This window comes from Blennius ocellaris, assembly GCF_963422515.1.
Source record: "Blennius ocellaris genome assembly, chromosome: 5".
Classification (NCBI taxonomy): domain Eukaryota; kingdom Metazoa; phylum Chordata; class Actinopteri; order Blenniiformes; family Blenniidae; genus Blennius; species Blennius ocellaris.
The window spans coordinates 25202883-25213927 of record NC_137654.1 but is presented as its reverse complement, the minus strand read 5'-3'; the positions used below and the strand labels follow the sequence as shown (position 1 = coordinate 25213927).

Genomic DNA, 11045 nt, shown 5'->3' with positions numbered 1-11045 from the left:
GAAAGTGCAAATGTTGAGTAGAAGGTTAGAGAAGGCAGGAAAATAAATATGAAAGAAAAGTATATCAACCTGGCATCTTTCCACATATTAAAGTATACTCTCTGGCATCCTATCTTTGTGCAAACCACTGGTGTTCTTGCTCTGTGTATTTTATTGTGATTCCTTGCTGCATCAGCAAGTGTGGCCTCCTTGTAACTTTGCTAACCAGGTTAATCTTTCCCTCCTTATCTTCCACGCAGACGTCCCATTTTACAAGAAATGCACAGAATTAGTGGAGCAAGAAGCTCTGAAGAGCTGCAAGCACATTATCTGGCAGCGGCTTCACAGATGCAGATAAAGAGCTGAGCAAGCGCTGGTGAAGAGGCTCATGTTTTACCCACAGAGCTGCAAGGCTTTTACTGCTATTGATCTGCCAGTAGTGGAGTCACCCTGAATCCCAGCAGACTTAATGGGCTGGTCATCTGCATGTAACATATGAAAGTGTAGGCCACAGGCTCTTTGACTGTGTGCAAGTTTCAGGGTTATCATCACAAATTGAGCTGAAATTTAAACAACAAAACAGGCCAGAGTTGAAACATTTACTAATACCAAATATAAAGAAGCCAGTTATTACTGATGTTCAATAATAAAAGCTCATACAAATAAATCAAAGCACAATTTTCCAGCCTTCTATGGAAGAAACCTCCATGTTCATGTTGCATGAGCTTGACAAAAGGCCTTCAGCACCCGTACAGAGCAGAGTCACTCCACATGGCACACACAGGAGCTGGGAGCTGTGCCACACTGTCATCCTGTCACACTGAAAATCTTCAAATGAAGTTGGTGAAATGCAAAAGCCAAAAATAGCACAGTATGACTCAGGCCCTCTGAAACTTACCTGGGAACAAACGCTTGCATGGTGCCTGTGGAAGGTCAGAGAATGAGGAGCTGAGATACTGCAGCAGTGATGAAGATGGGAGAGGCTGGACCAAATGACTCTCCAACAGGCTCCGGCAGAAAGAGAGAGAGGGCGGGAGGGAGAGACAAAGAGAGGGGGAAGTGAGGGAGGGAGAGAGAGAGACTTCCTGCCTGGATGATGCATACACAATCAATTTAGACTCTCTGTCTGCCTGAGGTCTGACGCAAGCATGTCTACGTATACACACTTCATTTCAAAGATGTGAGCTTCATACACACGTCTATTAACAATATCCAAGGACTCATTTGAAACAAACAAATAATGGATTAAAAGGTCAGACTCATTGAATTCAAAGATTATGGCACCAGTTTGCTTTGAAATGATTAGTCTTGGAACTGGATAGTGCATATTTTAGTAGAGCACAGTACAAACACAATGCAAAAACACTATCTGATAAATGCAGCACAATATTTTGGAGGGGAAAAAAAGAACAATCACTGCTGATGTAGCATGAAGCATGTAAATCTTTCAGCTGTCAAACATATGACAAGTGGGCCCAAACTGGACCACCAGAGAGTCTAATCTGATGTGTTGTAATGAATTCGCCAGCTCTCTTATTGTGAATTATCATCTGTTTCAAAGCCACAATTGTAAAAACTTGCAAGCATGTCGACTGCAAAGAGAGGTAGCAAAGACTGGGGCTATTGACTCCAAAGTTGGTTGATATCAACTCCTAAACTAATTTTTTATACAGTGTGAGCAAGAGATCTGCCTTAAAATGTACCGTGAGGCAGACCTAAAGTGTCTCAGGGTGAGTGCTATATGAATATGTATATCTGAGTGCTTTCTTCATTTTTGTGAACTTGCTGTGATAACTGAATTTTCTTGTACAACATGAATAAAGCCTTAAGTTATCATATTTTGTATGTGTATAATTTGTATAACCAAGGGATGACCTTATGAGTGTCCAAGAGCTCACAGGAGCTTTTGAATGTTCTGAAGTCAAGGTTAAATATTGCATGTTTAAACCAGACCTGGGAATCTGGCCTTTGCTTATATTTTAAAGGCTCCTGTTCATTAGAGCGGACGTTCCCCCCAGTGCAATGTAATGTTTTAACCAATATACAAACAGATGTGGAGCCTTTTAAGAGGCAATCTGGGGGGACTCCAAATAAAAAAAAGGGCTCAAAACCCCTGGACGTCCGTCTTCTATGCTGTTTCATCCAATGGATCACCGGAAGCTGAGCCGACCCGTCCGACAATGTGTGAAAGCAGGTTACATCCTGGGCAGGTTATCAGTCCATCACGGTGCAAACACAGAGAGACAGGCAGTCACACACACTCACATTCACACAGACAGGCAGTTTAATGCATTCAAAAGCAGTCCTCCCAATACATATACTAAAACAGTAAATTTACCATAACTACTCAAATTGTCCCATTTCCAGATCAAAAACTCTCTAAATTGGATCATATTTTAACTAGATTTTAATAAAAGATTTTTTGACACACAGTGTATCGTTGTTGTACAATACAATTAATTAAAATGTACAATACTGGTACAACAACAAAAAAACAAAAAACAAAATAGCATTTGTTATTTGATTTTTATATTTAACCTGAGACAGTTGTATGCTCACAGTGTTTACCTCTGTCGTCATAATAAACTTTGTGCTTCATTGTTGCAAGTGAAAAGCATTAATCTGCTGCCATGACTGTAAGGAAGAGATGCTTCAATATAGTGAAAGAGCAAAACGTAATAACAGCACCTATCATTATCATGTAATATTTTAATTCCCATCAATTTGCAGGTAAAATTTTAAAAGGAACAGGAATTAAGTTTTCACTCCAGTCACTTCCCAATAAAGTGTTAAAAGTCACAATTCCGTCTCAACTGCATGTTTTTGTGAAAGAAACCCAGGAAACAGCATCTCAAAAAGGCGAGGAAAGAAATCCTCACATTAGAAGATTACTATCGTATGTTTCCTATTTATTTGCTTTAGCTTGATGGGAACTACAGCCTTCGTGTTTGTGGATGACAGAAAATGCTCTGACGATTCTGCTCTATTATTTGTCCGAGGTCCTGGTGCACTGGCATCACAAAAGAAGCACCATGGTTCAATTCCTGACTCAGGGCAAATGTGGATTTTCTCCAGCTTCCTCCCCCGGTCCAAAGACAGGCATATTAGGTTTGATTCAGAGACTCTAAATCAGTAGCAAACAATCATGCAAGCTGAATGTAACACAACGGCACAGAGACACGAATAGGAAAGTGAAAGAAGCAGGGTTTATTTGGAAAAACAGGAGAAGTGTAGCAGTGACAGTCACCACCGTCTTGGCAAAAACAGTGTTCAGGATCAGTTCCAGTAAAAATGCACGGCGGTGTCAAAGTTTCACTACACCTCCAAGACCGTGTCAGAGGTCGTTTTCCTACAGCATGTTTGATAACCATCACACGTTACTGTAACGCTACAGTAACACTTCTGGGATTCACATTACATTTATTCTCACAGCATCTGAAGTGATGTGTGCACTGTGGAGGTAGATCCACCGAAACCTTCAAATCCTACGCCCCCTCGAGTTTGTAGTCTGAGATTATCTTGTCTTATTAGTTGACAGACCTGCAGGGTTCGACCATGCAGAATGAAGCATCGCTTTTTCATTCGTATTCAGCTGAACTGGGATAGATCCATTTCTGCAAAATCTTGTTTTTATTGAGAATGTTTTAAAAGCCATTCATGCAGTCATCTCCTCAAAGCGCTTTCACTGCTGTATGCTTCATTTTAAACCAAGTTTTACAATGAGATTTATCCCAGTTTAGTGAGATGACTGGTTGTTTTGATAAATATGAATAGTTCTGCTGCCATACAAATGTAATCAAGTGCGGACAATTCTACTCATTTGGAGAATCAATAAGAGTGAACTACAACTTTTCTCTCCACCGACTTGCTGTTTCTGACCCATAATAAGTATTTTTTTTTTTTTTTTAGTATTGATGACACATCAGGTGGGTTCAGTGTCACTGGAATTTTAGTTCTAATCTACAAAAGACCGAGATGACCAGACAAAACCTTCAATTCTTAAGCACTCAACCACAAATATGTACTTTTAAGTGTAAAAAAAGAAGCATAGAAACGACAGTAAGTCAGATACTTTCAAAACATCCAGGAATTGTTTAACTCATCCGCAATGTTTTTTTTTTTTTTCTTCTTTTTTTTTTTGCAGACTTTGTGGTTGGCAGTCTTTGCCTTGGTGTAAACAGAGATTTTCAGGCAGTGACAAAAAGGACAATACTTTGACGTCACCAACGCAGGCGTTACTTATGGCTTCAAGTGTATTACTAAACAGTCTATGCATTGGCTTGTTGTGACTCTGAGTTTTTCCCATTTTAGTACAGAAACTTGAACTGAAAAGTGCAAGTTAGAAAGAGTGTAAAATACTGTGTAGAAAGACAGTTATTCTTTTTACGGATTAAGGCTTTGGAGGTTGGTAAAACCCCGAATGACATAACAGCCTGTCATCTGCTTTGAGGTTTCCCCTCCAACTCCAGCGTGATGGCTTAATTCTTCAGTTTAGGTCCGACAGCAACCAACCAGTAGCAGTCAGTCAGGTCCTCCTACATTTTTTGTCATTTTGTGGACAGTGAAGTCAGGCTGAGAAGGTTTGCATTCTTCTTGATTGATACGTCCGGAATAAAGTCTGTTTCTGGTGACATGCACTCTGTAAAAGATAAAAGAAAAATTAATTGGGAAGGGTTTGATTGTTAGAGCATGTTAGCATGTTAGAAAACAGGTTTTGAATGATCCCGTTTATTATTTATGGAAAACCAAATGTTTTCTTACATTCTTCTGCTACTAGGGGATCTTCTTCTAATGACTCTTCTTCAGGCTCATCCTCAGCTGTGTCCTGTTCTTCACCCTCTACATTAGGCTGCTCTTCTTCCTCATCCCCTTCAGATGCCAAATCATCTTCATCTTCATCTTCTTCCTCCTGTGCCACCGGCTCCTCTTCGACTCGAGACTCCTCATGAACTGTCTCTCCCTCTGCTTCATTCTCCCCAGGCATCTCATCCACTACACTTTTTTCCTCTCCTTCCATTTCTTCATTTTCTCCTTCCTCTTTCTCAGGCACAGTACCCGACTCCTCCTGCTCGGGCTCTGCCTCCTTTACTGCTTCTGCCTCCTCTGTGGGAGCAGCTTCTCCAGTCGCCGAGTCCTCCTGCTCAACAGGAATGGCATCTTCCGACTCTGCTTCTCGTTGCTCTTCTGCCTCTTCAGCTGCAGGAAGTCCCTCCTCTACTACAGCCGGCTCCTCTTCAGCTGCAGGAAGTCCCTCCTCTACTACAACCGGCTCCTCTTCAGCTGCAGGAAGTCCCTCCTCTACTACAGCCGGCTCGTCTTCAGCTGCAGGAGGCGCCTCTTCCTCCTCCGTCTGCTCCAGAGACACAGCAGGAGGCAGAGCTTCCCCCTCGGGCTAGGAGAAGGAAAGCAACATGAAACCAAGCTGGACGACAAATCATTTTAACTGGCTGAAGGTCCAAAATGACATGCAAATCAAAGAGCTACGCTTTACTGCGTGCATGCATGTCAATGTGAGCGTGGACGTGAATGCCTCAGAGACATCCGTGTCAGGCAATTAACACCTTCAAATTAATGAGATGAAGATCTCATTACAGTTCCCTGCAGGCGAAAAGGGAACAGAAATAGTAAAGAGAGCATGTGTGCTGGGTAGAAGTGTGCAAAAACATCTCAGGCAGGATCCCATCATGCATATGCGTCTCTGAAACTGTCCATTCTCAATGTGTAATTTCATGTCTAATTAATCTTTATGGATACATCATATTTATTTATTTTTTATGTATTTTTGAAAAAAAATAACAAGCTCAATCTAGTGTATTGATTTGTGAGGAACTGTCATTATCACTGCTACTCAAACCTGACCGAAATAGCAACTGAGCCAGCAGAGATTTGTGGGCAAATATATTAATGACAACAAAATATGATTGTTGCAAATTTGAAAAATATGATAAGTTTGACATAGTGAAAGTTATTTTAATGACACATATTGGAAGAAACAGACAAATGGACACAAATGTTTTAAAGGTGAAGCAAAATAACAATTAAATAATTTTTTTTATTAAGATTGTTTCACTAGATAACCTGCCGAAGTATTCTCCCCAGTCCCTCGATATACACGTGTACTGCTGGAACTGCCTAGTTCAAATATGCATTTTTATCTTCATTAAACTTGACAGAAATTAAGCAGCTTTGAGAATGTGAACAAAAAACTGTTAGTAGTATAAATGTGACATGCTTGACAAAGTTATTGCGAAGTTATGAAATAGAAACCAAACTTTGATTTGACGTGCAAGTCAAAAGTATTTGTGGTGCTCACCATCCTAAATCTTAACCGTGCAAGTGTAAACGACGACAAAAAAGGACCCGAGCAGCATCAGACTCAACGGATTTGGTCCTAATTTTCAGGATATATTGGGCCGACTTGTGTGATGGTTACCTGTGTAACCTGCTGCTGTACGTTCTCCAGCTGAGCCCTGAGTTCAGAGTGCAGGTTAATTGCTGCGGAGTTCTGATCCTGCAGACTCTGACGTACCGTGTTAAGCTGCTGCTCGACACTGGCCTGCTGCAGCCGCTGGGCATCTTCCTTCTCAATCAACTCCCTGAAAGACACAATACAGTCACATTATTTACAGTCTTTTTAACAGATAGTGTTTTGATCAGTTTCCTGAACACATAAACACACATAATGCATTTCCAACCCACAAGGGGGAGGGAGAAGCCATATTAATACCATTCATTTAATATTAATAAGTGTTAACATTATGATGCATTTGCAGCCATGCTTTCCAATAATTTCACATTAGAAACAATTGTGCATTTCATCCAGTTGACTAAGTAACAAATAGACGAGTAGTAAACTGAATAGATGGAAAAAAAAACAAGTTTAATCTCTATATTCATATATCGATTGTTTTTTGTTATTCAGTGTCCATGAAGCATGAAGACAGTTGGTGGAGTAACTTTAGTGACTTTGGGAGGGAACATTATTTGAGATCATTCAGTGATAAAAAAGAAAATACAACAGAATGAGGATAAAAAGATCTGGAAGGCTTTGTTTGTTCCATTCTATCCAGCAAACTGCATTCTATTTACATGTCAACACATCTGCTATTCTTCCAATAAAGTATTATATTTTGCAGATGACTTTAAGTAGTAAAAGATAATGTATATCATTATAATACTCGTGTGTTTCTTTAACTTTGCACTGACGTCAAAGGGTTCCCATTTTACATACAAAGGAAACTCAACACAAATCCCAAGTCGTGTCAATACAAAAGAAATGTTTGCACAGATGAGGACGAGGCCACAACATGAATATGAATCTGTGAATACCAACACTGGCCTAAAGTAACACAGAGTCACAGACAGATGCAGCCAACAGGGCTTTGACAAAGTCAACATAAAGCTATGGGTCAGAGGAGGTGAGCTATTTTCATTTGCAGCTTTGAAACTTGCCGCTCTTTTCCACCACCTACCTGACTGCAGCCATCTCCAGCACGCTGGCCTCCAGCTGAGCCTGGTAGGCGGCCAGCTCGTTCTTCAGTAGCACCACCTCGGAGGCCTGTCCGATCAGACCCGTGCCGAGCGCGGTGACCTGCCGAGCTTTCTCCTCCAGCTTCGACTCGGCCTCCCCCAGGCTCCCCGTCAGCACGTCGACCTTCTGGGACAGCTCGCCGGTCAGCGAGGCCAGGCCGTCCACCTGGATCCGGACGCCCTCGAACTCCACGCTCTTACCATCCAGCATGGTGTGCAGCTGGCCCAGTTGCTCCAGCGACACGCTGGCCTGCTGCATCTCCGACATGCGGGCCCTCATCTCGGTGTGGAGCGACAGCACCTGGGCGGGGAGGTCGGACGTCTTGAGCTGTTCGGCGGTAGCCAGGGCCATGCCCACCTGTTTCTGGGTCAGGGCGAAGGACTCCTCAAGGGCATTCAGGCGGGTCTCCACACTCTCTGACAGCGGCTGAAATGAAACGCACATTGAAGTCAAAGCACGTGAAAATAATTCTTCAAAACTATGATGTTTACTGAGGAAAACAAATAGCTTTTACCTCAAATTTGAAAGTCTCAGGACAGTGTTATTGTAATTTTCAGCCATTAATGTATGACACAGCTATTGCATGATACGACATCAATTCAAGTAAAAGTAGAGAAAACAGGCAGGAGAGCAGTGTTGAAAGACATATGTAGCAGCGTTTACATTACTTTTAAAATGAACTACATTACAACTCATGTCCTGAGCACAAGCCACAACAAAGTTTGATTCACTCATTCATGACTGATCATGCACAAACCACAAAGTAAAGTCTCACTATCATCACATCTATACAACAAATGAAGGAAGAATAGTTAGAATGGAACATTGAAATCGTCAATCATTCCAGTGTAACAATCACTTTGGTTAAACCTTTGTATGGTTGAATTACTTTGCACTTCTGTGTAATAGTTTTTTTAGTTACACTGATCAATGACTAGATTTCCTCGCAACTCCCTCAAACTTTGCTGAGTCGCTAAAGAGTTTACTGCTCACACACAAACTATTTGTCCAACAAGACTGAGCGAGCAGAGCTGCTCTCATGCAAAGGTTTGTTGCTACAGGAACTGAAGGTGGAATCGCATGAGGGAAGTGGATTATGATCAAGCATTTTCTTGTATCAAACATATCGTTTTAAAACTGCAAAACAAAAAGTTTCAAATCATATCAGAATGGTCTCAAAAGGAGACTTGAGACTGCCTGAAGCCATATACCTGTGACATAACAAGTTCCCTTCATTCTTTACCGCCACTGAACTCAAAATATGACTATTTCCTGAAGTGGTCTTACTGACATGGCTTCTTATATTGGAGACACATGGTTGTCTCACAAACACAAACGAGCCAAATACAACTTTCCACAAGCACACAATCTTCCAGATGACCTGTAAACACCCTCTGAACTGGTGTTCAGTATCAAAATCACAGTCTAAATTTAACCCTGACACATTACTGTCTCGTTTAGTATTGATTTGGCAGAAAGCCTCTTGCATTGCCTGGGAAGAATGGTCCTGACTGCTGTTTCAGCACTTCCAGAAGGAACTTTGATGATAAAAGTGGATGTATTTAAAGTGAGTGTTCAACTCAGTGTGGCTGCATTAGTAGGTGGCGAGAGCAACCCCAGTACAAGTGTCAGCAGCTGTGTGGATGTTAGAAATAGCAGCGTTTTGTACTCACTCCAGAGGGTCTCCTGGTATTCTGAAATCTGATAGAGGCCTGCGCTTCTTAACTTTCCCTACATTGCAACTGGCAGCGTGTACTTTAGGCATGTGTTGAGGCCTTTCCCCCCTAATGTTTTTAACTTGAAGTGATCAACTAAATTAAATAAGGCAATATATTCATTACAGCCAACAGATTAGATGCTTGGTGCTGCTGATGTCTGGGAGGTCAGGTGAGCGTGTCTGAATGGGGGATTTAATGACTTTAAATCGTTACCTGACTGTTGGAGCGTCGCATTTCTTCGTGGGAGGACTGTAGTTTGACTATCTTCATCTGCATGCCCATCAGATTGTCTGTTAAGTACGTTAATGTTTGATGCTGCTGGAAACAGACCCACGCTCCAGTGGCACCGCCAATTACAATCATTAGAAATAAAATCAGCAGCAGCGCGTAATTATTCCCTCCCGTGCGCACTTCTGTCTCCGTCATGTCGTTTTTGAAAAAGTTATCTTCATTCTTGTGGTTGTTCTTCCCTTTACGATGCTTGGCTGTCATTTTGCCTGCAAAGGACACAATGTTCCAGTTGGTCAGCGAGGTGATATTGAAGGAGCTGGTGGGTCAGATCGCCCGGGGCAGCGGCGCGGTGCAGGCGCTGGTTTGGTGCTGATGGCTCCCTTTAAAACGCGGCGCTGCGCAAACCGGCCCGGATTCAATCGCCGCGCAATAAAGTACCGAAAAGCTGCAGGGAGTTTTCGATGAGGAGGTAGAGCCGGAGTGGAGATGAGAAAAGGAGGCGTGGACCTGAAGTGAGCGTGTTTCTTCAGTCAGGAAGAGCAGGGAGGCGCAGAGAGTGGGCCGTGCCGCGGCGGGGAGGGGCTCAGCCTCCGTCATGTGCGCCATGGACAGACGCGCTGCCGCTGGACTCACTGAGCGCTATTTATTACTGTAACGGAGGCCAGAGACCCGACACATGACAGTTACCTTCTGTTTGGTGCTTTAGTTCAGGGGTTCTTCAGTTGTGACAACTCAGGACTTGAACCACAGTGGTCCCCCAACTATTAAACACGTTTTGTTGAGTGTTTTGTTTTGTTTTGTTTTGTTTCCTCGGGGTAAGTCAGTATTAACTTATGGTTCGATGCCCGGTTTCTTTTTCCTTTTTCAAATTTTAAAATATGATATAGAAATACAACAAAATGAAGCAATATCCATCTGCCAGTTGTTGTACATAGTATATAACTTGTGTTATATTTATTGTTTTGGTGTTAAGCATATATTATCATTTTGAGTTGTCACAAGGCATTCGGAATAAAAAAATAACATGTTTAATGAAATAAAAAAAAATAATAATGGTATGGTTTATTTTCATCAGTTCTGCTCAGAAACTAAAAGGAAGAATAATTGCTGGGGGGAGCCATGGCCCCTTCCGAGGCTCTCTGTCCTCCACCTTTCTTTCACAAACTTTGGGAACCTTTTTATGAGACTGGAATATATAATAAATTTGTCAGTTTCCTTATTGCATAAATATCTCAACCCATAAGAATCTACCTTGACGTGGTTGTCACTCTTTTATTAAATGCCCCTTCAATTTGTTCATACAGAATTGCCAGAAGAGTCTCGATGTATGTATGGATGTATGTATGGATGTATGGCTGGATAGATAGATAGATAGATAGATAGATAGATAGATAGATAGATAGATAGATAGATTACCCATAGATTGAGAGATTCAATTCTAAAATGTGTTTGTATAATAAAAATCAACATTTGTTTCATGGGCTTAATAATATATTAATTTCAACTTTACAGTTTTATTGCTTTAAAAATTCCCATTGGTAAAAGTACTTTCAGGTTTTTCTGCTGTGCTGTATGAGTGTTGTGAG

General features: G+C 41.6%; 1 protein-coding gene across 2 annotated transcripts; it reads right to left on the bottom strand.

Moving 5' to 3' along the window:
- Positions 1 to 3166: 3166 nt before the first annotated feature.
- Positions 3167 to 9974, bottom strand: LOC308130833 (uncharacterized protein). 2 transcript variants are annotated; one of them, XM_080497326.1, is made up of 5 exons: positions 9442 to 9974; positions 7452 to 7936; positions 6413 to 6575; positions 4741 to 5371; positions 3167 to 4618 (listed from the first exon to the last, which is right to left on the bottom strand). In XM_080497326.1, coding segments are annotated over exons 1-5 (1560 nt in total). In that variant the 5' UTR covers positions 9721 to 9974; the 3' UTR covers positions 3167 to 4616. The 2 variants fall into 2 exon arrangements, with proteins under 2 accessions (XP_080353452.1, XP_080353453.1); XM_080497327.1 differs by having other exon boundaries at positions 6509 to 6575.
- Between the last annotated feature and the right edge of the window lie 1071 nt (positions 9975 to 11045).